The 27,870-nt window shown below is 39.5% G+C and overlaps 1 protein-coding gene across 6 annotated transcripts in view; it reads right to left on the reverse strand.

Annotated features, from left to right (window-relative positions):
• SEMA3D (semaphorin 3D) overlaps nucleotides 1-27,870 on the reverse strand; it is a 147,753-nt gene that overhangs the window by 92,210 nt on the left and 27,673 nt on the right. For 5 of the 6 annotated variants that reach the window (XM_027811917.2, XM_055711199.1, XM_027811918.2 and 2 more), the window contains one exon: nucleotides 10,393-10,584. In XM_027811917.2, coding sequence (XP_027667718.2) covers nucleotides 10,393-10,507 — 115 coding nt within the window. In that variant the 5' untranslated portion in view covers nucleotides 10,508-10,584. Of the gene's footprint in view, nucleotides 1-10,392; nucleotides 10,585-25,446; nucleotides 25,546-27,870 lie in introns of those variants that run through there. The other variant, XM_055711201.1, reaches the window with a different exon arrangement.

The following is a 27,870-nucleotide window of genomic DNA, read 5'->3' on the forward strand; positions in this document are numbered from 1 at the left end:
TTTAAATAAATTCTACCATTCCCACTCTCCTGAGTTAGGATTTCAATTTTTAGATATCTTAGAGCAACTCAAAAGAAAGCAATTTCAATCATGCCCTGGTTAAATATTTCCCAAACTCTTGTCCCTCCCAATTTATCAGCCAATCAATTACAGGGAAAACAAGAGAGTGATGATAGGCTTCAGGTGGAAATAATGGCAAAATCCTCTTTAACTGGCTAGCTTGAAAAAGATGAGTTAAACTCACTGATTGTCAGTCAGTTTTACTGCTCTAACCAGCCTACTACCTCATCCCATAAACGTTCCATTTACCTCAAGGTGCATACCCATATGACCTGCCATCAGAAAGACACGAATGTTATGATAGACATAACCACGGGGAATGAAGTGTGGAGATCAGTCCACACTCTGAGGAACAGGCAACCTAAGCAAAATGCCCTGGTGATAGGCTGTGCCTAGAGACGCGCAGCATCAAACCCATCTCAGGGATTGGAGGCTTGCGGTAACTTGCATGAATGAACATGCGCTGCTCTGCAGGGGTAGACTCATCCTTTCCTGCCTGGAAAAAGTGTGTTGTACTCTGTAAGTACGTTCAGGTGTTAAAAATGTAACATGGTGATTGTATTTGGCACTGTAAGGTACACAGTTCTTCCTTTGTCGAAGTATGGTTTGTAAAATTATATGCAGTGCTATCCCTCCTTTCTAAATAAATTACTGTCATTATCTTGCACTTGCCTTCAAAATAGTACAAACCCTTCATTTCAGACTTTCTTCAGAATGATGCAAAAATGGCTGGAGTATTTTCAAGCATCTGTACCTGCAATTTTCAGCTGAATACATCTTCTGAGAAACTTCTGAGAACCTGATATTCTCTGGGGATGCACCCAGCACCCTGAGGACAGACAGAGGAGCTGTTTGCTGCATCTCACAGCCCACGTATCTGTGGCCTGATAAAACAGCAGGCTGTGCCATTGCTTCTGCCCGTACTATCTGGTAGCAGCTGTACAGAACATGACCTATTTTTAAATCCTTACTCAGCTTTTACTTTGCCGATGACATTACAGCCTTAGGAAGTCAGATAAGTGGACTTTGTTTCACACTTGGAGCAAATGAGAATTTTACTGTGGATTTCAGTGTCCAGGATTTAAAGTGCACAGAGTTTTCTCAAGTAAATCCGGGCTAGAACAGGCTATAGGAACCTGGATTTGGGCTCAGTAGCAGGTCTGACACTACCAATGGCTGTTGACAGATCTCTCTGGCAGCCTGACTCACTTTATTTAAACCTGCTTTCTCAGACTATGCATGTGACTTCAGGAATTGCTCCATTGCGCCTACAGCCATCCTATATGAAAGAAACTGCTTTCAAAATGGTCAGATATCTTAATAATACTTGTGCTTTAACATTTTTCTCACCAGATTCAAATGTATTTGCCAGCTTCCTCATGAGTGTCCTGTTCATAACAAAGTAGACAAGGCTTTTGTGCTAAAAGATGAGAGACCTTGAACTGCAGTGGCATGAAGAATTCTGTTTAATAACAGTGTCAGATGGCATGGGCCTGGAAAACAGATTAATATTGATACTAATAGGCTTAGGAGAGATACAGAGCAGTACGAGCTATTCCTGAAGAAGGTGAGTTGTCAGTGCAAAGGACAGCTAATGCCAAACAAACATTTACTTGCTCAGTTGTTTTATTAGTACCTCTGTTTTCAAGACTTAAAAGAACAGCTTAAAAGAAATCCAGCTTTGTTGACTATCATTGCTATTATTGAAAACTGTCTGTGATTTCCATACTAGTGTAATTACGTACTACATACCAGTTGTAACCAGTGTCTGTGAGCAACACAGATTTTTATGGAAGCATTCACTAGCTGTACATGCCAGCCTTCCCCTCCTTCTTCATGCTCTACAGACACACAGACACACACCCTACTTGCACTTGCACCAAGTCCCAGAGCCAGACCCTCGGTTTAGCCACTGGAACCTGCAATAATTTTATCAGTTGAGGTTCTAGCCCTGAGTGTATAGCAAGAAGCCATGGGGGCCATTCGTCTCTCCGACTCCAAGCATTGGACCAGAGCCCACACAAGCTGTATGGTCAGGCTGTAAAGCTAAATAAAATTCAGACACAAAGTCCTAACTACTAACAGCATATGTCCTTGCCAAAGGGGCTGATGAGAGCTGGAGCTGGTGCAAGAGAAAGGCCCAGTCAGTGCATCTGGGAGCAGCTGATGGAGGAAAGAAGTACATATGTGTGTTTGGGGGGAAGGGAGCAGCAAGGGAGATGTCCTCCTTCCAGAAGCAGCACATTATGTTGGCTCAGCAGCCATGAAACCACTGTCTGAGAGCCTGTAATATCTCTTAAGTCCTGATTATCCTTCAACAGACCTTCCCACAGTTTCTCTGAGGGCAAGGAAATCTCCTCGTAACTGGCCTTGAGAAGCTCTTCTGGTTTCTTGACTCAACCAAGACAGGCCCAGATGGTTGGGGAGGCAGAGCAGGTACAGTAAAGGAGGTGAAACCTGTTCTGGGAAACAATAACCAGCTCCCCAGTCTGACTTGCTGCCCAGGGCGCAAAGGCAGCATTTGGCAGGGCTGAAGGGGCTGCAGCAGGAGGAGTGCCTGCACAGGAAAGGAGGCAACGGGCCGGGACCTCTACAAGCAGATTTACCTGCCAGTGGAACAGATATTTCCGCTGCTGGCAGCAAACCTGCTTTAGGAGGTTCCTGCTTGCTTTCCCCACACATAACTGCTTGTTCCTGTCCCCACAGGGGGGTTCCCTTTCTGGCATGGGCCAGATAATCTTTCTTTCCCATGCTCTGAGTGAGGAAGGAGAACCTATATAATGACAGTGGCATTAATATTGTAGGTGTTTCTTCAATCGTGACTGCTGGTTGAGTTCACAAGGCAAAACTAATAGCCCTGCTCTAAATTGCTACAGAAGTGCAGTATGAAGATGCAATTGCTATAGGAAAGCACCGGTTAAGTCAGTCATCATCTGGGGTAGCTGCACAGGACAGATTTTTTTAAGAAGCTGTGAGTTGAATGCAGATAATGATTGTTTTCACAAAACTTCAAAGATTTTTCTCCTTTTATTCTTTTTCCAATTTTCTGGATATATTTCACTTGATTAAAAAGCAAGCAAGCGTAGCAAAGTAACTCGATTAGCTAATGTGAACGTAGGTTTTCAAAATAGTTTTGCACTGGCAATAGCAAAGGACCCCTTCCAGTAATGAAAATAAACCCAACTGATGTTATAATAGCTTGGACTAGCATAATATTCTCCTATGGTAAAGTGAAATCCCATTATCAGTTACACTTTCTGCTATTGACAGGAGTTTTCTTATGAAGCCATTGAAACAAGAGGTCATCAAATGTTTGTAGTGATTCCCTTTGATGTTAGTTGTGTAGGAGTTGTGCCTAGCAACTTCCATCAGATTCAGTCCCATGTGCAGCTGTGCAGGTGGACCCAGTATCTGCCTTGTAGACTTAGGCAATAGGACCGTACTAACTAAAAGTTACAGGGCAAAGAATATCAGAGATGTGCATCTGCACACACCGTATTACCATCTTATGTGCACCACCATACTACCTCCTGTCAATTATTAGTATATAGGCATAAGGTATTACTTAATATTGGGGGGTGATATTTTTTATTATTGATATTTATATTTATTTATCCATTGGGGGGCACCAGTGGGTGTCATATAGGGTGCTGTTGTGATACATATCTAGTGAGAAATACTTTTCAAAGAAATCCAGGGTGCATGGGTGATGCAGTTTTAAAGTTATCCCAAAGCTGTCAGATAAACTGAATATATAATTTCAGTGTCTTCAGTAACCTCAGCCATCAAACTCTAAGGTACAGAACGGTTTACTTCTCTGGGACAGGCAGAGTTTGGATCACAAAGGAGAGCACCTGTTTTCCCAAATTAGTGGGAAAAAAGGTACCTTTGTCACTCCCCCTCCCTTGTCTAAACACCCCTATCAACCACAGCTAGCCAACCCCTCTGATTTCCCTCATAGTCCTCTGGCATGATAAATAAAATTTTGTCTCTGTCTCTTTCTGCTGTCTCTGTGTATTTATCTCCAAAGGACTTTGACTACAGAACAGACCTCCCCTGCACCCCTCGGCCCTTCTCTGAGGAACTCATCTATAAATGGAACAGCAGAAATGGGGAGGGAGGAAAGGGAAATAGGATGTGACTCAAGGACCTGCGCCGCAACCACAGATGTCCACTGCTAGGCACACGCTGACGTCAAGAGGATCGTGCCCTCAAATTAGTGCATAGACAGAGAATGAGGTTGGGATCTTTGAAACTACTTCGAATTGGGTTTGCTTTGCAAATGTATTTAGTAAAAGTGCAATTTGAGAAATATTTTTGAAAGTACCCTCTTCGAAGCTGATGCTACTGATCATGTATCTTTCCCACATTCTTCTCCTAAGGAGACAGTTTTCCGTGTTGTCTCATTCTCCTTTTCACAAGGGACCAATCATTCTTCCCAAAGCCTTACATTTTTATTTTTCCTTTCTCATCTTCTGGGATTTAATCAGGTGAACATTCAGCAGAATAGTTTGGTGTTTTGTGAACACAATCCTTTCTATCTCCAATTGAGGCCCTTTTGTGATCTCAAAAAAAGAAAACTGTTGTGAGCTACAGGCTGTTTACGCTGTTAAGAGGTTGATACAGGTCAGTTCTCTAAGGTTATTCTTAGTTCAACTGCTATGTAAACTGCTGATGTCACTGACTGGAGGCTGCTCTCCAGGACATTATATATATGGTAATTATATGACAGAAAATGCAACATATAGTTGGATCTGACCTCCAAGTTCACTAGTTTAAAAAAGGAAAATAATGTTTGTAAGAAAGTTGCTGGTTTTCATGTTACTAAAATGTAATAAATGCCTTCAAGTTTATACTTAGTCTACAGCATATACAAGAGTCTTTCCTCACATGGACAGCAATGCTCATCCATCTTCAACCCAGGGTACATTTTAAGTCTCAATGTGCACTGCCTGCAGAAAGCACTTTTGAGACAAAACAGGCAAAAATCTATTTTATAACTAGAAAATCACCTGAAACTAGGACCTTAACTCTCACATAAACCTTTTATGTTACTCTACAGAGGAACCTGAGAGAGATTTTTCTGAGAAATCGCAGATCAGAAAAAAAACCCACATCAAATGAGACAAGGTGTTCAAGAAAAGCCGTGCTTCCTCACTCAGCACATCTTCCTTGATCTTCATGGACATTCAGAATTACAGCTGCTGATATTACCACAAAAGCATGCTTTTACTGATCTTTCTTCTTCTTCCTGCAGAGCAAGCACAGCTGCTGAGCTGCAAGCTCATTTCTAGGCTTTTTCATCCATCACCAATTTACCATATTCCAACCATTCATAGTTGTGCAACACCCCCAATGTGGTACTGGGATGACCACAATGTCACGGACAGTTTAAATGAGACTCATGGAGCTATGCAATTGTAACTATATTTTACATGCACCATTAAACAATGCATGACATGGAAATAAGACAGCTTTACTGAAACAGAACAAACTAACTGCTCTGATGCAACAGTTAAGCATCTCTTCAGTTACAAAATGAAAGAGGTTTAAAGCAGAAAGTATTTAGAAAGAAGGATGCTTGAGGTTGCAAAGTAGCATGTTCAAAGGATAATGTTTAGGGCACTAAGGAAATGTACTAATCCAGTCAAGTTTTCAAAAGAATTCCTGACACCAAAATGTTATCCTCTGTTCGTTTTTTTACCATGTTGTAAGAATGGATCACTTAGAGTGAAGGAAATCATTTATGGAAAACGCTGCATGAAGCTAAACAATGCACAAACGTGGCTAATTTCCATGTGAAGCTGATGATTTAGCATTGTCACCCTTCAACAGAGGAGACAGAATTGCTTGTCTTTAGTTTACTTACTTAAGATGAAAAAAGCGAGGAGTGGAAACATGATCCTACTTCAATTTACTTCAGTGGCAAAACTCTTGCCGTGACTTTAGTGGGAGTGAGGCTGCATCTTAATTCATTCAATATGAAGAAGAAAAAAATCAGCTGAGAATAATGTTCTTGTTTATTAGATTTAGGTGGCTGCCATAGCTGTTTTTAACAGTGTTAAGTAAATCCTGTTTTAAAAGCCAAAGGCTGCCTTCAGTCTTGCCTTTTCCTGTGTGCTGTATCACAATGCAGGAACCTGGTCCTCTGACCGAATCAGCACTGGTCACAGCCAGAGCGATGCTTTTGGGGCATGGCTGCATCCCTGCATGGGAATGATACGTGTCTGTGGATGTCAACATGGATATGTCACAAGTGACAATGTCCAGATCTGGGCTGGGACATATACCCGCAGCCAAGAAAGCAGGGTACACACTTTTGTAATATAAATGTATTCTTTTGAGTGCACAGACTACCAAGATTTCCATGGAAAGCAACAAAGTAAAGGAAATCAATAGGCTTATATTTTCATTTAGGAGTTTGTATTTCTAATGGAAAATTTTAGGATAGCCACAAATTGAAAAAGGTTGAAATTTATTTTGGTTTTGGGTTTTTTTTTCCCTAGATGGCAATCGACCTTCTGGTCTGGTTATTCTCTGCATCTGCCTATAATGCAAAACCTAGAAATGCTTACCAAAAAAACTGTATAAAGATACCTGTCAATAAATTGGCAAAGACTACTACCCAAAAGATAGAAGACTCTCTACCCTGTATGAATTATACACACTCGTGTGTATGGATTATGACACAGGCCCTTCCATTCTTCAGTAACAGAACTGCTGCTGCCTCATAAGTGACATCATAGGATGAGACTGGTAGACAAAAACCTTCTGCATTTGCTGCAGAGGTTTGAGTGAGGATGCTAAATGAGGTAGCAGACAATGAGGATGTGCTGCTTGGGGAAGATGAATGTCACTTCCCTGCTTGAGAAGTTCTGCAGTTTGGATGATGGTCACTGGGTATCTCCAGCCACACAAAAATGAATAAATACACACTGTTGCTCCGAGACTGAATGTAGTGATGTACAAAGACTATTAAAATAGGGAGTATTACTCAAAATTCAGGCCCTAGTTTTCTAAAGATGGTAATCTTCTACTAGAAGACAGTTTGTTTACCTTTTCCTAATATTAAACCTATAACATAATAATAAAAACACCTCATAAACTTGCAGAAGTATCCTAGAGATATAGACTAATTCAGGTCTATGTAGTGGCAGCACCCTAGAAACACATGAGAGCAGTGACAGTTTCTGGCATATGAATGACATGCACCAATATCTAAAAGCTAAAGTCTAAGTGAAGAAGACAAAATGTTAAGAATTATTCAATTAATAAATCAGGGAAAATATGGGAATATAGGATGAGGTATGTAATTAAACATCATAGTGTATTATATCAACACAGGTGGAGTATACATGACTTTATATTAAAAAAATATATTTCAATTCACTTGTGTGCAATTGTGGTTTTATGTGTGTGTGATTTTTTTGAACATATTTTTAGAACAGGGGCAAAAAGTAATGGAAGTCCATCATATGACATCATGTTGATATGCACATCATTCACTGAAATAGCTGTATCTTAACATTTCCAGCACAGATTTCCACCCCATAAGCTACCTCACAGAAAATGAAAACCTATAAAATCCATGCATACAAGCTCTAAAATTTTAATTGCTGTCGAAACACAGAGGACCTGTGATGCACTATGGTTTATTGAAGCACTCTTATGGTTATAGACACATCTTCTAGCTTCCCCACCCTGCTCCTTCTCCCTCTTCCTCTATCCACCCCTGATTTCTTTCTTCTCTCTCTGTTTCCTCCTTCTCTGTGTTCCTTTAATACCATTCCCTCTTCCTCTTTCTCTCTTCTTGTCCCCTATGCTTCTCTGTTCTCAGCATTCGCCTCTTGATATTCCCTTTCTTGTCCTTACTGTCAGGGCATGGGAAGAAGCAGTTTTGAAGCCCTCAGCTGAGTTGCACTGGGCAATGGTGTTGCAGCTGGGCGATGAAGTAACGGCAGGGGAAAGTCCTCCTTGCTTCCAGCTCTCTTGCCCAAGCAAATGCTCAGCTCTTCTGGGAAGATGGAGCTATGCCATCCCATAAACACATTGCACTTGGAAGAGGATGAAACCTTCCCTTCAAAGACAGCGTCTTTAGCAGCCAAATGAACACACACGTGTGACCAGGTTTTCAGGGCTGCCTGATGTGGCCAATTTTGGTCAGTTTTCCATAAAGAAGGAAAAGAGCCCCGTATGATCATCCTCATGATATTTCAATTCTTAATTCCCAAGAATGGAGATGCCAGGAGTTGTCAATGACATGACTGTAACAGTTTTATGAGAACTGGCAAGACAGTTAATTTCTCCTGCATCTTTTTCTCAGAAACCTTGGAATTATTTTGGCTGGAATACTTGAGGTTGGGAAGAGAAGGTAATCTTAATTCTGACAACTGTATCAAATAGTCAGGACATCTGCCATGCTGTTGTTATCAACAACAAAAATATGACTTCATAATGACAAGGACTACTTGCGCCATTTACAATGTAAAGGTGTGAAAACCAAGCAGTAACTTTTTTCTTGTTCCCTGTTAAAAAAGAAAAATACTGCACACCCTCACCCACCCACCCACCCCCCAAAAAAAAAGGCAAGAGAAGGTGCAATGAAGTCTGATAATTCTCTTTTCCTTTGGCTTTTCAGTTCCATCAAGCTCTCCAAATTAAGATTTATGTGCCATTTTGTATCTGTTGTTGATTTTTTCCCCCTACAGGGATATAGGTGGATAAGTTTGGATAGGAAACCGTATCCCTGAAGCCAAACTGAAAGGTTTATAAAGTTGCTAATAAAAGTTTGGGTCAGGGCCTAGATATCAATCATCCGTTCATTGTCCTTTTAAACGAGCTCAGGCTTTTTCCCAACCACTCCCAGCAGGTCTCTGCCACTATTTTAAACTAAGATTTCAGCGACTTCTTTTTTTCCTGTGTTGACCTCAATAATTTTTCTCTCTCCCCCTCCTTACCTGCCAAACGCATCCATCAGGATTTTGCCAAAGGCTATCTGCTTTTGAAGTTAAGAGGAATTCACTAATCGTGAGTGTCAAATCTGTAATAAATGCCATCACCATATGGTATATGCTGCTATTGGGAATTATCTCAAAAGACCTAGCTGTGAAAAGTCTGGCTCTGTGTTAGGAGGGTTTTATTGCTAGCTTTCATAACTCATGTCAGGTCTTTCAGTTTCTGTATTCATTGGCTTCAGTGAGTGCAAATGTTTCCTGAATTTATAAAAATGTTGTCAAGATCCCTTGATCTCTCTTCCTCTGTCTTCCTCGCACAAACGTATGTATATATACATGGCGGAACAGCATACACAGTGGCATGCGAATCTAGCAGAAGGGAAGATTGTAAATAAATAGTGTGTCGTTGTGCTTACTCAATAAATTCCTGTGTGTGTTAAACTCATGATAAACGTATCATAACTGCTGATGAAGGCTTTAAAGCCTCCCGTCCCATCGCACCACCCTGAGTGCAATCCTGCAGTGTATAGGAAGACTTAAGTTTGAAACACTGCGAGCAGAATTCGCTCCCACGAGGGCAGGGTGCTGACATAACAGAAAAATAGCTAACTGGAGAGCTTTAACTAAAGAAGACAATATCAGCGGTGTATCTCTGCACTATGTAAAAACTGTGGAAGCGTGTTGTATGTTCAAAGCTGCAAGAAATCTGCCTTCTATCAAAATTTCTCCATCAATACATAAATGTGTCTGTGTTTAAACCTCTCAGCCTTTACCATTCTCAACAAGAAGTACACACAAGGTTAAGAAATTCCTCAGAACAGCCCACTTTCATGATCCAAAGAGGTAAGAAGAAAGAAAACAACATTTCAAGAGTTTCACATACCAACTTAGTGATAGAGAAAAAAAGTAATTAAAAAAGAAAATGTCAGTGCCATCTGACGCACTCGGGGCAAGTCTCTCGACTTTCCTTGATGCTCTAGAAAGGTGTGGGTGTCCTCAACATCCCACATCATCCTCACCAGCCACATGGAAATGTCTCCAACAGGCTTCACGGTGTTTCAAGTAGCACTAGAAACCTATGTTTAGGCAATGACTCCCCCTTAATTTATGTATAGTATATTAATATCCTCTTGGAGCAAACTGAAACAATAGTTTAAAAACCCAGTTATATTTGAGAAGCATGTTCCACTCCACCCAAAAAAAGATAATTTAATACTGTCCCTAGGCAGAGTTCATTTATCTTCAAGGTTTCTATCACGTGTTTCTGGGAACTGTAGGGACAGCATTTCGCTTTCCTAGTTACTAATACAAATGAACTGCTGGCAATATCACATCAAAACAAAAGTCACAGAATCAGAAAAACTACAGAGAAGTTTACCTTTATAGGAAAGCTTAAGTCTTGGGATATTTTGTTTTGACATTCCAGTGACCGGAAGGAACAGCATCGCTAAAGATAGCAGGCTGCAGGCATGTGGTACTTGGGAAGCTCTCATTCTGGTCTCTTCTTTCTGTATCTTCTTTTGCACTACGGTGAAGTATCTCCCCACTTTTCAAACAATCCAAATTTAATCTGGAAGAAAAGCAAGACATCAGTAGATTTTTTTTGCATTATTATATAAACAATAAATCTGAAAGCAAGCCAAGCCTGTCTTTAAAGAGTAGTTCATTTAAGACACTTGTTACAAAAGTATGTTTTCCTCTAGTAAAAATCAAAATGTTGTAAATCTGTTTCTTTACTACTAAACTTACACACTCTGAGGTTGCAAAAATACGTCAGGTTTTCAAGCACGAATGTACAGCACAGCCAAAGTTTAAGCAAAATTAAATTAATGCAGTATCCATAAAAAACACATTTGCCATTCAAAAATTACGATGCAACTTGTCGGTTCATACTGCTCCATTAGACTTCTCAATATTGTATAGCTCTCTCTTTATCTCAGTACAAGAGCTATTGTATGTTTACACTATGACTAGAATAAACTATAATATCTCAGATACCATGGGCATACAAGCTGAGTTAACATTGAGTACATACCCATCATAAACTTTCATAAATAAACTCCGAAAATTGGATAGAGCAAGCAGTTGTGTTTAGTTTTAATAGAGAAAAAAAGTCAATGCAGCTGATGGATTTAAATGTGCTTTCAGTATGATATTTCCAGCAGAATAACTGCCTCAGTTCACCCACCAAAATGTCCTATAAACTTTAATGAGTGGTTCATGCTGAGGTCAATAGGCTGATATGGGACTGTGTTAGCACAGTGTGCAACTAAGCCAGCTTTGCAACACTTTTCACTTAGTAACAGTCATTCATATTCCATAAATCTAAAAGTGTTTTACAAATGAAAGTAATTATCACTGTCCTTATTTTCCCCATGCAAAAACAGAATCATAAAACTGCAGTGAACTTAATTCCTCAAAGTCACACAGGCACCACAGTAGCTGAACAGAAAGCAGCAACAGCAGTCCTGGTGTCCTGGTTGTACCCAGTTCTAAGGGATACCTTTTGCCCAATAACTCCACTTTTGCATAGGAAATTATTTGAAATGGAATCCTGAGTTCTGAAGGCAAAATTTTGATGGTTAATAAATCACAGAGAAGAGTATGAAAATATTTGTGAGACCAGATCCTTCCCCCTACAAGTGCATGACACCAGAGGTCAAGGGAGATAGTTGGTGAAATGACCAATGTCGGTCTTTGAGTAAAGCTGTAAATCAAGGAGTAAGGAAATGTTATGTTTAGTGGAGAGATTAATGGCTCATGACTTGCCATGAAAATTCTTTTCTGAAAGGTACCAAAACTGCCCAATTAAAAGTGTAATCCTAGTGTCCGTATCAGCCAGTGCTTGCATGGACATCATGGGAAAGGCTCCAGGTAAGCCCCTGAGAGATGCAGCACAGCTCGCAGCCCATCAGCCTCACCACCAGTCTGGCACTCAAGCTGCCTGCAGCGCCAGTGCCAAAGCACCTCTGTCAGCTACAGAGGTGTCCAGAATCAATTTAGCACCTCATGATGCTGGCAGTACATCCTTCCCGGCATGAAGAGACTGGAAAGAGGACCCCCTCAGTTCTTTCTACCAGAGGAAACCTCTCTCAGAGGAAGCTGGGGCTTTCCAAGCTTCCAGACATTCCGTCAATAGCAAAAGACAAGGGATCCTGCGCGAAGCGCATGATGGGGAAAGAGAGGGAGGCAAACGATTTGCAAAATGCCCAAAGCATCGTTCCTACTGCAGAACATTGAGCTTCTTTCTTCTCAGTCCCTTCCTCAACCCACACATTCAGTGTCTGACTGCATGACTTCTGCCCAAGTGCCACTACGTATTCGTGAGATGGCATGGAAAGAAAAGAAAACAAACATAAAATGCCTTTGGTTCTCCTTTCCCTTCTCTTTATTAGTATATAGGATCCTAGAAAAGGCCCTTACTTCTTCCATGCCAGTACATGTATTTGTGGTCAGACTATGAGGCACTGTTGTTGACTAGGCTATCATAGGGTTATATCACCTTAAAGAAGTTTAATTTTGGAGGGAGGGAGGAGGGGGAGGACTATATTAAGACAAGAGACACCAGTTCATCTTCAGTGGGATGATGAAGACAAACCACACTTCAAAAAGAAGCGATTAAGAGCCATCTAACTGCAAATAGCTGTGAAGACATGGCTTGAGGGTCTGGACCTTAGCCAATAGGGATCTCACCAGAAGATTTGGGGCTCTTTTTCTCCAGGCAAAGTACAGTGAAGAATCAGGACTAAATCTGCCACTTATAGGAAAAAAATGATGTCTGAACACATGTCATTTGCTTGTTTGAGAGGACCAGAAACAAACTTGGACCTTCGGCCACATCTCACAACCTGATGTTTTCAGATGAGATTCTTTTGGTAATAGGAACTTTCCTTTGTCCCCGCGCCACCATCCCCCCCCTCCCCAAAACTTCTTTCCTCTTCTGCTTGAATAATGTCTGTGAAAAACCGTGTGCTTTAATTTCTGACACAAGGCAGTTAGTTTACATTGGAGGCAGTTTCTCTGTGAGCTCAAGCCAACCCTGTCTTGCCCTAGTTTCATTGCAATCTAGCCAGATTGTCAAATATATTTTTATTTTATGATGATCTTCTAACATAATTCCAACTTCCGCAAAGAGTCCTTCCAGCAGTCTAATGACTAACTCAGGTTAATGAACTTCAGACCAACTAACTGGCCATTAATCTTCAGGAAATATCCTTCCTTTTTGTAACATATGCAATGTCAATCAGTGTCCTGTGCTGAAAAGAGCCATAGTCACGCTGCTCAGAAGTAACTGGACCCAGGAACAGAAATAAAATATAAAACCTAAAAGAAAATGTAATTCCCCTGTCCTTTTCTCCCCTCAAAAGTAAGAAGAATGTTGTGAGAAGAGGAAAAAGTGTTGTTTCCGTTAGTTTTTCAATACTTCTGCTAAGCACCAACACACTCTGCAACTCCCTCATTACGAGCAGACCCAAAATAAATGAGGAAAAAGAGTTTGAAAAGAAAAATGCCAAGACTAAAGCAGCCTTCCCACCTTGGCTTCAGCAAGGAAATATCTGCACTGTGTTAATTATCACCTCCGAGACCAACTGGAGAAGGAAGCTATGCATCCACCTCGCTGAAATAGGGGTAATTCCAGTGGAATAAAGGAGCTTTTCTTTGCCCCATATGGGGGTGGGGGGCGCGATGCTGAAGACAGGCTGAGGAGCCTGGCTCCATCCTCCTAGGACCTCCCCTTGGGGCTCCTAAATTTGTAGCAGGCTGTAGCTTAAAACTGCCAAAAGACAAGATGTCAATCTGCTGGTGTCCTGCCATCTTGCCAGAGAGGCAGCTGGAAGTAACTGGCACATGCGCGATGCCACGTCCTTGAAATGAGTTGTCACCTCCCTCAACCAGTCCGATTTAGTGGAGCCTATAAAACAGATTGCTACGAAGCTACTGTCTGAAACAAGAAAACCTGGAGCCAATTTACTAAACATAATTTATTCCAGGCCTTTTGTTGCAATAAACAGGGCTCTTCAGCCTTCTCAGACACACAGACAGTAGGGAGCTCTGTGCTTATGGGAGTCTTTTCAGATCACTCAGCTCAAACCTATCTAAATGCAAAATCTCACATTCACAAATACTGTGTAGGTTTCCCACTTCTCCTGGCGTCATGAAGTCCAGGAGCTGGAAGGACTGTGACCCATCTTAAAGCGCACACATTTTTAACAGTAGTTCATGTAACTCTCTGTTTAATCCCATAACAAAAACCTACACAGAATTGGAGGATAATTTCAAGCCTGTCTCCAGCACTAGTTTTCTGAAACCATTTTAAAATTTGGAATTTTGTACTCCGATAAAGACGACAATGGAAACAGCCTGCAGCAAATACAGGAAAAGTGACTACCCAAACGGTACGGCTCAGTTGTACTGAATAAAATAACAATGTTACAAATTGCAAGTACTGAAAATCTAGAGAAGAGACCAAAAGATGCCCCTTGCAACATCAACCACATAGCATGAGTGGCCTGTTAGACAAACATATTGGTTTAAAAGATTTAAAACTAATTAGCTGCAAAAAGAAATAAAAAGAACTACACCTACAATTAGAATTTATTGAAAGGTACATTATCTCTTTACTCATATGATACATGTATTTACTTTATATATATATATATATGCATACAAATTTGAGGCACGTTACTTTAACTACAAATATACAGATATGCATTTACCTGTAGATGTCTAACCTATAATTTATCATACATATTCAAAAAGAAAAATTACTATGGTTATCTAGTGTGTGGTTCAAAGCTGTACAATAACCTTGAACTGGATGTTGAATATTCTGTGTTAGTAAGGGGGAAAACTAAAAGCAGACGTGAGTCAGATTAATAGCTTATAAAATAAAATAGACTAAAAATAAATTTACATCTCCAGACTTACTTAACATTCTTAATTTACTTCTTAAATAACAAAGATGACATTCATCCAGGGTACAATGAAACTATGTTCTTGTACCCCTTAGATAGACAGTCTGTTGATACATAATTTGGCAGAAGAGGCTTTTCTCTTCATTGTGAAATCTTAGTTTAAAGCTAACTCCATCCAAGAACTGGTAAACACTATTATTCACCACTATTCTGCCATTTATTAATCAGCTTTTGTGCTGTTTATAGTGCAGCAAATGTTCGCTTCCAGGATTCAGAAAAATACTTCTTTTTACAAAAAACCCAGATCAGTATTACATCACTTCCCAATGACAGCAGGAATTACTGAATAAAAAGACAATGCCACAATCAGAAAAATTGTGTGAGCCTACAGAAGGTGATTTTTTGTTTTGTTTTGTTTTGCTTTGCTTTGCTCAAATCATTGGGTTTAGTATATCTGGTTTAAGATAACGTTTTGCCCTAAAGCAGGCTTTGCTATTGATAAATACCCAGGTGAATAGTAAAGACTCATATGAAGTATAACCTAGCATACAATGAGTTTTACAAAGCTTTACAGGTTTTACCTTTACTGAGCTACTCGCAGCATTAATACTCTATCCATTCAACCCGGTATTTAGAAAACGAGAAAAACCTCTGCTCTGCTCCCACTTGAGAAGAACCAAATAGAGCAAAGAAAAATGAAGGGACTGAGTGGCAAGGAGGATGCAACAGAGGGAACAAAGGGTCAGCAAAAAAACACCCTGTTTTTATTACAGAGGACCATCTGATAATAAATAAAGCTCTCCAATGGATAGAAAATATGTTTGAGGATTACACTGGATTTTTTGTTCATAAAAATAAACTCAAGCTTAAATAAAAATGGTGACTAAGAAAGTGAAACATGAGAGATGAAGAATGAACTCACTCACTTATTTGGTTTATTTTTTATAGTTGTTTGCATCTTTCTGAAGCTAGTCTACTGATGGAAGCATTTATAAAAGGCAGGCAGTACATTTTGAGATAAACACTGGTAAGAATGGGTAACCTTTATGGAGTGGTCAGTGTCACACTGCTGTGAAGAGCTTATCTGACCATGAAATTTACTATCAGGGACCTAAAATTATACACATAGGAAATGAGCGCTTTATCCTCAAAAGATAGCAGGATATTTTTCAGGTCAGTGGCAGTGGGGTCAGGATTACACCCAAAGATTTCACATAGACATAGAAATAATCCTTTCAGAAAGTGACAAATAGATAGCCGGGCACACAGGCATGTTATATATCACTAGAAAGAGTGATTCTGAGCAGTTTTATCTGTGGCATTGTATCTTTTGGACATGCATAAATCCAAGACTGAAGATAAAACAAGGGCTACTCTCTAACCCTGGTTCTTTGTATGTTGTGTCTCCTAAAAAAAAAAAAAAAAAAAAAATCAGACCTGCAGTTTTACATTCTATAGGCTGTTCCCCAAGCACAATGTCTATTGTCCAAGAAAAAGGATGGGATGGAAAGCAACTTGTCATCTGATAATGATATTGCAAAGAAGAGATAGGGAGATGAATAAAAGGTCCCACCAGTCAGATGTGCAACTGGTATCTTCCACATATAAATATCTATATGCTTTTTTACTCTAAAGGTAGATGCATACGCATCTCAGATGGTGGGTTTTTTTCCTTCATTCTTTTGGTGGAAGTAACTGTGACTTCAGATACTACATCTGTAATCATAACTTTCCATAGGCTCTTTATTTAGACTGACATGAGAACACCCTACATGCCTGATCATTAAAAAGAACCAAACCAAATGAAACAAACAAGCAAAAAACCAAAAGCAAAAAGAAACCCCACAAGCCAAAGCAGAAAGCAGTGTATGGCACGATTTAGCAACACATAAGAATCAAAAGGAACCCTAAGCCAAACCTCAGTGTTACATTATTTTAAGTACAACATGTTTCCCCAGCAGACCAAAAAAGCTTCTCAAGCTATGAAAAGTGATTCTAAGGCAGCTTGTGTAACTTTGGTATCCAAGAAAAGAAAAAGGCAGTAGGATGGAAATTCCTAAAGACATTAATGAAAAGGTAGACTAGATGAAAACTGCTTCGTGCCAAGGACCGTGACATCTGAAGGTTTTTGAAGAGAGCCAGAGAATTTTCCTCTGAAATGTCTGTCACCACCTGCAGCACTTGGGGTGGCTTGGCTTAGCTCTGAATAAAGTAGACAGGGAGAGAATGCTTGCAGGAGGCTTTGCCTGTGGAACAGCCTTGGCCTGCTCTTGAGAAAATACTGAAAAGCCAGAAAAGTGTCATGACAGCTGTCAGAGAAAAGAAATGCTCATTTTGAGGAGACCTGCCTGAACATTTAAACACTAACAGATTGTATTTGTCCTGCTAAAGCCTGCATTAACCCCAGGCAGCACTGTCAGGCCAGCTAAACCACTGACCCTGCAACTACCATTCTTTTGCTGGAAAAAACACATACATACCTACAATGGCCAACTCAAAGGAAAGATTACAGTTTCTTTTTCACCTCCAGGGATTCTTGCCAGTTTTTTGCTATGGAAAAACTGTTCTCTGTACCTCCTTTCATAGGAGACCTTCCACTATCTTCAGGGGTGGAGTATGAGTCCTCTAGCAGTTCTATTACCAGAGGTCTGGACTGGCTGGTATTTCTGGGGCCACCAGTAACTGGTGTCAATGGGGTATTTTACAGACGACTGTGAACAGATTTACAGATTAGGTGAACCAAGACTTGCTCTGCCATGTGTTTTTCATGGTTGTGAAAAACCCAGCTTGATAGGGAGATAGTGTGGCACTGCTGAAATTTGTCATGAATCAAGTCCAGGCTTCCTTCTAGGCACAATACAGCAGCAAGGTAAATGGTAGTACATATTCAAAGCATATAGCCAGTGAGCTGTCTGCATGGATATATTTATAGATCTAACTAGGTCTTGCATCTTCTTGGACCAAGAATCTTCTTGGAACAAGATCTTCTGTCCTTGATCCAAACAATCCAGAGCTAAGGCAGTTCCTACTGTTGTTTGACTCCATTCATTGCATCGTATACAACAATACATTACACATTACAGCTATACATGCATCAGAGACACTACCAGCCAGCCAACTCTGTGTACAGACAGAAATAGCTTGGTTCTGCTTTCAGCTACCCAACCCGTCCATACAATCATAACACAGCAGATCCTACAAACAAACCAACCAACCAACCAAAAAAAAAAAATCAGAAAAAAACCAAAACAAACCTTCCCCAAAATTAAAAGAAAAAAAAAAGAAACGAGGATTTATATTTACAAATATATATATAATGGTAATTTAAGTTCTCAAGAAATACTTTATTGTGCTAAAATTTGTAGCTAGATGTATCAGATGTAAATGGAAATGTATTACCAACTAGATTCAGATTTTTTTTAAAAATGCTTGTAGGTACTCACAGATTTTCCAGCTGTTATCTAAAAGCTGCCTACGGGACTCAGAGAAAACTAGAATGTTACAAATATTAAAGACAGGCAACTGCATGTTGTACTTGTCATCTTAATATAATTAACAATTTTTTGGAATTATTTCTATTGCACTAATCCTAATAGGATGTTTCATTCACTGCCAGTATTACTTAGTTCATTGTCAGCTGTGTAGAAGTCTGATCTGATAGTTTTCAGAAGAATTCAGGCTAATACAGTTTAGTGATGGTTAAAAAACGTGCACTTCATATGGTGGCTGGGCTCTGATCAAATATGTTTTTGCTATATGCATTGGCATATTTTCATAGCATTCTTTTCATCGATGTATGGGTTCATTATTTGATGCACTGTCAGTGAATTCTGCAGGGCATATTTGGCAGGGCTTTACTAGATATACTACAGTATGGGGGTAGACATGCCTGATTTTAATTTACACTTCCAACAAATTTTGATTTAATAATTCATGACTATAGACTTAAACTCTGTTGGAGAAGGGGGATTTATTTATCCATTGTCCAACTAATTTTGGATCAACATTTTGTGCAGGCAATATGTAAGAAGATATACATATGAACATGTACACTGCTGTGCAGTGATCTGTGTTGGCACATTAACCCAGTTATGTTGTTAGGCTGAATGCATTTGCTTTCTTCCTAGTTTTTTTAAATGCTGTATTTCATTTGCATTTGGAGGATGTGTGACAGGGAATCGCGACTATAACACATCCCATTTGTAAGCTTACGCTGAGCACTTTAAAACCTTTAATGCCTCTATTGTCTATCCTCTATCCTTGTCATTATGAGTTAAGTGATTTGTTTTTAATGTTACCATAGGAGATGACATCACTCATGTAAGGTCACACCGGTAGTTAGGACCACTACCCACATCCCCTCCATGTCCAGGCAATGCCTTAGTCACCCAGCCACCCTTCTCACCAGGGACTACAGACTGCTGGCTGTGATTTCTGTGGTGAGATCTGTGACTCACATACCACTTCTTCCAGTGTTTTACTCTTGATTTAAGCCCTGGTGCAAACTGCAGAAAATTACAAGCAGTCACAGTTTCATTTTCCATAAACAAGAACTTCACAGAGCTGCATCAGGAGTAAAGTGCGGCCAGTGTGAGTCCAGATGGCAGGTTATCAAAGCTTTAATGGTCCTGTGGTAACTGAGCACCAACTTTACCATTTTCAAGGGTTAAAACATGCTGCTATCAGACCATAAGAGAACTTTCTGCTTGTGTTGCAGCAGAAATCAATTTGTATTTGGTGCAAGAGAGTTGTTTTGCTGGTCTATTTTTAAGCTGCTTTGTGAACGGTGCTAGCATGACAGTTCCTGGAATCTGAAATAGCCGTACTGAAAAAGAAAACAAGAATTCAGGCATCACCACCTCCATTCAATGCAGAACTATTTCCACTTTGGTTTAAAACCACAATAACTTTCCTTTGTCTCGTGAGGACAAAGTGAGGACACAGAGTGCACAGATGAATCAATACTTCACTGAAAAATAGCAAAGCTTTTTAGATGATTAACCAGTTAGTTGCTGGGGAGTTGCCATAACCAGAAGATTAACACAAAAAAGGTAGGATGTAAAACACCACCTCTACTTTCCTTTTCCCTAGTAAACACTTGCCTCCTAAGACAATGAGGCAGTCTCGATCTTGAGGGAGTCCTGAGGCTTCATGCCCTACAAAGATGGTCAATGCTGGAACAGGGGCTCAGAGAAGCTTGGATTCTCCATATTTGCAGACATCTGAAACTCTACTGGGTATAGCTCTGAGCAATCTGATCCAAAGTTGAAGTTATCCCTCCTTTGAGCTGCAGATGGGACCACATGACTTCCTGATATCCCTTCCAACCTAAATTTTTCTATTAGTTTTTTTAACATCTAATGAATAGAGGAATAGCTGAACTGGATCACACACTGAAGCTCTTCAGCAACTCCAACACCTTTCCACTGACCAACTTAAGGGTCTGGCAGCCATCAAATGGCTTTTCCTAATCTCCAGTGATCACCCCTGTCTTTCCAAGGACTCATCCGATGAGGGCAACACCCACCTGATCTGCTCACAAATCAAGTCCTTTACTACTGAAATCTGACTGAAATCAGGAATGTTTTTCTTTTATAAAACTGACCAAAAGCTGTGGTAATTCAACAGCTGATTCACAAGCCGATCATAAATGCCTGTACCAAGAATACCAAGTGTGCTCAGGACAAGGGAAGTACACACAGAACAGGTACAGATGCTGCATTAGATACAGGACTTAATCCAATATCTCAAGGCTGCTACATAATGTTCACCCACACCATCCTGGTTTGCCCATCCTGTGAGAACTAAACACAGAACCAAGTGTCAAAATTATTGGCACTGTATTCGAAATAATGCTTTTGTCTGCACTGATGAGACTAGAAGGGGATTTCTTTCAGGATTCCCCTATTGGACCTAGAAGAGGAAGCTATGTGAGAAATACTGCTGGATGGACAGCTGACACCCAAACCAAGCCACACAGAGTTCTGCTTACCCAGAAAACAACATATCAGCTGTATGTTCCAGCCTGACCTCTCTTTTCTGCCCAAATTAGCAATTCTTTCCTGCCAGTCTATTATCTCCCAGTTGGATCAAGTGGAAGCCATTGTAGTTACTGCATTAAATGCTTCTCAAGGTTGTGGGGAAAGAAACAACTAGAAAGGATTTGGCCTCCACACCGGCTTAGCTCGAGAAGGGATGTGGTGGAGAAGGATTAAGTTGTGTTTCCATAGCCACAGCTGAGCAGGTGGCAAACATCCACCACAGGTGCTTGTTCTATAGAGGATCCCAATCCCTGGTAAAACATGCACCCCCCAAAGAAACCAGGGCTTGAAGATAGCCAGGACTCTTCATGTCAGATGAACCCTATGTAAGTTTATGAAACCCCATGGGATCATCATGATTAACTATCTTCTTTAAGCTATTCCCCACCAGGCTTTAGTGCTTTTATGCCATTGACCCCTCGAATTAAAGAGGTAGATTTCTCTTTTCACAGCTGTGACTCAACACAGAGAGGAATTCAGAGACATCTGAAAACAAAGCCAGGCAGAATTTAAAACAAAATCCTTCAATGACAGATTTAGAGAGTGATGGCTGCAGCTGGAGCTTACAAATATAACAACTAACTAAATGAGCAAGCGTTATACAAAAGCCCTACATGGACAGACCCTGTGAAGGGCAGTTTATTCACAAGGAACCAGCAAAACAGAACTACTAGGAAAATATCATGAGAAAAACTAGATATCGGCTGTTCAAAAGGAACTGTGGTCCTAGGGTCCTTCAGCAAACTAAACAGTAACCACCTCTGTGATGAGTAGTTACATAATAACCTGTTGCACAAATTAATTCTTGGGGGTTTTATATATATATTTTTTTTTAATCTGCAACACAAAACTCAAATTCCTGTGCCTGGAGGGGAATAAAATACTAGTAAGATTTTTGGGTTTAAAACTTACAAAATATCTTCCATGTGTTCAATTTAAAATACACAGCAAGCAGTACATACATCATTGGGTCTTTGCAAAGGAAAAGTATTTCTACTATTCCAGTGTCACAGCTGAGGAAGCTGATGCTAAATGTACTCAGTAGCCATCCTAGGAGAACTTGAAGTGAATAAGGAGTAGAATCAGAGTATATAAATTAATAGTTATCAACGCCATGACCTTAAACATGAGATGCTTCTTCCTACCCAGCCAAATGGGCTACCTGACACAGTATATCAGTTCTAAATAAACAAGCACAAAAGAAAAGATGAACTTTATAAAATGCAACAAATGCTTTGAAGATACTCAAGCATGGAACACAGTTACAGAGGAATAAGCCTACTGACCATCTCCACACAGTACTGCAAAAGCAACAACGACTACTGGAAACTCTGCTTCCCATGTCTGCTTGGCTGGGGTATATGACTTGCATTAGTGGCACAGGGAATAACGTACTTGCACTCAGACACAGGACTGACTGATGTCAAATGAAGTTCAACCATTCGTATTAATGGGGATCAGCATTTGTCTGGGGGAATGGAAGTCTCTTGGACCTTAGGGTCATGAATTGACAAGCTATCAAACATTTTCTCTGTTGTTCTGATGATCCTCCGCCCTCAATGAAATCAGCTGTCTAGACCCTTAGTCCCACTACAGCTGCTTTGCGCTCCTCCTGAGGCACGGAAAGAGCTCAGCGCGCTAATTCTTACTGTGCAACATGCAATATAAAATGAGGTCTCACAACTCCCTTTCTAGGATACACAGAACAGTCACATTTCTCTGGAACCCAGGAAAAACATAGACACATACATGTAAACTTAAGTTCTGTTATTCTGGAGATCTGTGATTGACTAAGACGTATTGTGACAGAAGCACCATTAATGGGGAGAAAATAAAAAAGAAAAATAAAGGCCCACTGAAAGCATCACCTAAAAAGAGCAAAGAGTAATAATTACCAAGTAATAAATACCAAGAACATTATTACTAAACCACTATCATCTCAACCATTAACAAAATGGGAGAGGGCAAAAAGCAGTTGCTCTTTCAGATTGATTTTCTGGAAAAACACCTTATTGCAGCATTTTTTCTTGACAGGTTCCAGAGTATCTATAAGCTCATGGGTTGTAATCACTCTAATGATCAGCAAGCAGTTATTTCAGACGGCTGATAGAAGTCTGTGGCTGATAGAATCTGCCAAAACATTAAAATATGCAAAGAAAAACACTGCAGCAGAATTTTGTTCTTCTTAATATTAAGTAGATCAATTTGGGGAGTAAGGACAGCTATAATTTTCACCATCATCATAGATACTCATCATATTTAAAACAGCAATAATGATACCTATAAAAATAACTTTTTAAAAAAACTGCTTTTTTTACAACAATGATTCTGCCAGACAAATGATGATAAAAAGTAGGCTGTTTCCAGTGATATTTACAAGTCATAACCCAGCTCAGTCAGGACATGCAGAGTGAGTCAATTCAAAAAGCCCACTCAAACCTTGGCATCTCCAGTCCTTCAGAGGCACCTCAGCCACATTCTTGTTTTTCAGAAGAGCTTGTATAAACATTAAAAAGCACGAAGCAATAAAAAGATAAGAATCCAGCATGCAAGGCCAATCCTAACAAAGGATGAGACAAATAAAAAAAAACAAGATTAAAATAAATGCCTTATGTGCATAATACATTTCAATATGATGTGTCACTGAATTGACTCATGAACTGTGAATTGACCATGCCCCTCTTAATTGTTCCACATAACAATCTCCCTTCTGAAAAAGAGGAGCATCTTTAGGAGACATAGTTGCTAAAGCTGATTGTTTTTTTGTTTATCAATAGTACGTGTCCTGTAGTGCAAGTTAGGGTACTTAAGTTTGGCTACAGGTTTAGAAAGCAACGCATAGGACATAGGAGATGTGCAGCTAGATTAGCAAACGCCCTCTGTATGTGCTTGGAGAATTACCAGGAGAAATCACGAAGAAAACAATGGAAATCTGTTTCTCGCAATAATATTAGTGAGATGGAAAAGCTAAAAAAGCAAGAGTGAAGACCTATGCAGTCAGTAACTGAGAACATAATCACATTTGAGCCCCTTTCAACATTAAAGTTGCCTTTCAATTTGCTTTCGTTAGCAATACGTATCACAAAACACACCACTGATTTTCTACATTTAAGCAGTTCTGGGCTTTCTCCACCTTCAACATTCATTTCCTGTTCCAGAGAAACCCTCTCACACAACTCCTTACTTAAATACAAATATAAAAATGTTTGTAATGGCAAGACTGAAGGCTCATCCAGTCTAGTAGTCTGTTTTCAGCAGTAAGTGTGAGGAAGAATAAGAATAGAACATTTATATATGATATTTCCCCACCCTTAGTGCTCCCCTTTCTCTCCATCTATTTTGAGCTCAGGAGATTTCCTGAGCCAATTGTGGCCTGTCTATTTTGTAACCTCCAAGTAGATATCGCTTTCAAGTACTTGTCCAGTCTCCCTTTGAGCCTGTGTAAAATTCTTGCATCTGCAACACCATCTGGCAAACAATTTTGTATGTCTGCTACCCTAAGTGTGAAGAACCACTTCCAATACAGACAATGCAATGTGACAACATATTGATTTCCACCACCTTCATAATATTAGTCATAAAGTAGATCCCACTGGACAATAAAAATCAGAAGATTCTGATTTAGTTGTGATGATCATCCCAGTGTTTTAACGTTAGAGGTATGATGTGTGCTACCTCGTTATTTTACTTTGCATGATAGATTCAAAGAGTGGCTGGGAAATTAAGAGAAAATTGGTCAGAGGAAATTAAGAAAGTGATAGTAGTGGCCAGCTCCAACGAGTGTTTGCTGACGAAGAAAAATACCTTGCTCTGGTCACTGCACAAGATGAGACGTAGCATTTCAGAACTAAATCTTGGGTCAGAATCCAGGAACAGCTTTGAACATTGAACCAAAGAAGGTTTTGCCAAGGTGGGCAAATACATGGGTGGGGCAAAAACAGAGCTTAGATCAGTGAAAGAGGAGCCCTCCAGGTTTCACAGCTAACAGTGGCTCAACAACAGTAGCAGAAGGGCTCCCACTCATCGTTCTTGGTGAATACCTCCAGGCAGTAGGATGTAAAAAGCATCCCAGTACCCAATAGTTGGGCAGCTCTGTCACCTTTCTCCCTAGCAAGGCACTCTACCTCTCTCTCATTGCAGCAAAATTAAATTTTGCTGCACTGAAATAGTCAGGTTTTCCCACATCCAGAACATTTACTGCCATTACAAATGAAATAAAGGGGGTAGGGGGCAGGTTTTACTTTTGTATAAGTCGATAATATATCTTTAAATATCTTCTGTTCTCAAAATTGTTAGGATAAATAATTTAAGAAATGTACTTTAAGATTTACACTATAAACTGACTGTGGAAATAGAGTTATAAGCTCTATCAATCTTCATGTTTCAAGGTATAAGTGCTGTAAAAAGCAGCATCTTGTAATATAGAACTGTAAAATTGTGGAGATTTATGCCTTCCATTGAAACATCTCGTCTTACCCGCTCTTGGTGCCAGAATGGCAGACTGGATGAGCTACTTGTTTATTCCAGGCAGGAGTTTCCTCAGCTCCTGGACTTTATGTTAAGACATGATGAATATCTTACTCCCACCAGAGAATTCATACTCTCATGAAGTCAATAGGTCAGAACTTGAAACTCACAGCTCCTGAAAAGGATTCCTTATTTGAGTTTGTCATATTCTAGTGGATTAGTAGACAAATATAAACACTAAAAAAACCCTGTGCTTTATATACCTCATAACTATACATCATACATGCATAGTCATTAATTTAAGGGCCTGTCAGAATTGAACTTCTTTAGCAATATCCCACATAGGGAATTGTGAGGAGTGGCAAATGTTCAGATGGGTTACATCTCATAGCAATACTACAGTGAGCCCTATAGAAATACATTCCTTCCCTTTTACAACAACAAATTTTTAAATCAGTATCATAAGGTGTAACTATTCCAAAGGATCATATTAGTTATATTTGCTTATTTAGAATTATAAATTATTTAGTTCTTTGGATTCTATCTATCAAAAGTCAAGTTTCAATTTAGTATCTGCAGTGGATCATGGTAATGTAATGACACTTCTGTGATTGCCTGGTGAGTTTCAGAGCTGTTTCAAAAGAACACACAAATTCAAAAGTTCCATGACTTTTTTTATCAAGAACTAACACTAAAATGATGATGGAAAACATTACACTTTCTGGAAAAAAAAAATCCTCATTAAGTTTTAAAACAGAAAAGTTACACACCTCCTTTTTCAATTACAAGCTTCTTTTAAGATTTTCCAAAGGTAGCTACAATTTGGCTTTGATCTTGCTATTGCAAAGTGCCAGAAATACCTAATTATAGCAGGGAAAATGTAGTATACACACATATGTATGTGTTTGTCTACAGTCTGCATGAGCAACTGAAAAGTATCCAACATATACACACAGCAAACCACATAATTAAAATTACTTTTATGCAGAGTAAATTTGTCTTTAAAGTAGAAGATAATGGAAGGATAGCAGAGACTTCTCAGTACTGAAACATAATGCTTTATTTAATGAGTAATCCCTGGAGCACACGGATGTTTACCTCACTCCGGGCAAGCTCAAGTGCAGGGACAGACAACTATAGTACTTAGCTTTCAAAACAGCTGTAATGCAATGACATTCTTTTATGGACTTACAGGCTGCATTTCTGTGTTTTCCTCCATGCCAATATGACTTTTGACTCCCTTAAGTGGCTAAAAAATACCAGTATGTTCAAAGTTAGAATGCCTGAATCTGGATCCACAAAGCACTAGAGACTGGTAAAAACTGAAACCTATGTCTGAAGTCTCTCCAAGTTTGGCAGGTACTCGTCTGAATCCACTCTGCCTTCAGAAAAATAAAATAATAATTTAAAAAGAAAAGACAGACAAGATTTTGCAATACAAAAACCAGAATACAGTTAGGTTGCATTGTTTCTTAGATGACTAATGGCTGGATAGCAGACATTAACGTGACCTATTGGTTGAATATGATTCAGGAAAAAAAAATGTAGACATAGGCTGTAGATTAATAGTAAATGTTGGCAAGTGGCTTCAGAGAGTCTCCAAGTTTTGCTTTTGGAGAACAGCAAAAGGAGAGGGAATATTTCTAAAGCTTCACTTTCCACCACTTTTCCACCACTGCCTCTTGTCAAAGTGTAGGGCGCAAAGTACTGAGACTGATGTTTGGCAAAAGCACAGCTTAAATTATGAAGAAAAAAGAAAATCTAATGCATGAATCGGGAGGTACAATTGACATGGAACCTCTCAATATAACATTAGCTTTCTTTCAGCTATGTTTTAATGTTTCATCATGTACACAGGACATAGATTTCATTGCTTTGGTCAGTCCTGCAGAGGCTATTGAGCACCTTCTTCAGTGTGGTGACTGCACTTCTTCACGAAATCTGTGAAAGCTGAAGGCAGTACTTCAAACTGTTCAAACTATTTTCCAGGCTTTTAGACCCTGTATAAAGCTTTTCTGTAAGTTCACATTACTAGGTAAGGAAAGTTTAGTATAAACAGAGACTATACACCGTACTGCTTTGTAATGTGTGAACTCTATAATCTCAGCAATGCTCACTTTTCTGTATTTCTTTCAGTGTATTTGATCTAAACTTTTGGTTGCTGATGTAAAAGTGGTTTTAAAGTGATCTGCATTGTTGTTATATCCATAATAGTCTAAGGATATCAGTGATGTAATATTCACATAAAAGTAACTTGTGCATACTTAGATATAGGTATACAAGGTATGTATATGTGCCCTGTTCCGTAGGGATTTATTGTGATTCACAGCACCTGAGCATGAGTTTCCAGCTTATCATGATAGTATTTCTTAAATAATAAAAATCAAGTAGATTTGAGAGGCTTTAAAAAAAAAAAAAATAAGTAGAATGTAC

Source organism: Falco cherrug, chromosome 5 (genome assembly GCF_023634085.1).
Source record: "Falco cherrug isolate bFalChe1 chromosome 5, bFalChe1.pri, whole genome shotgun sequence".
NCBI classification, from domain to species: Eukaryota; Metazoa; Chordata; class Aves; order Falconiformes; family Falconidae; genus Falco; species Falco cherrug.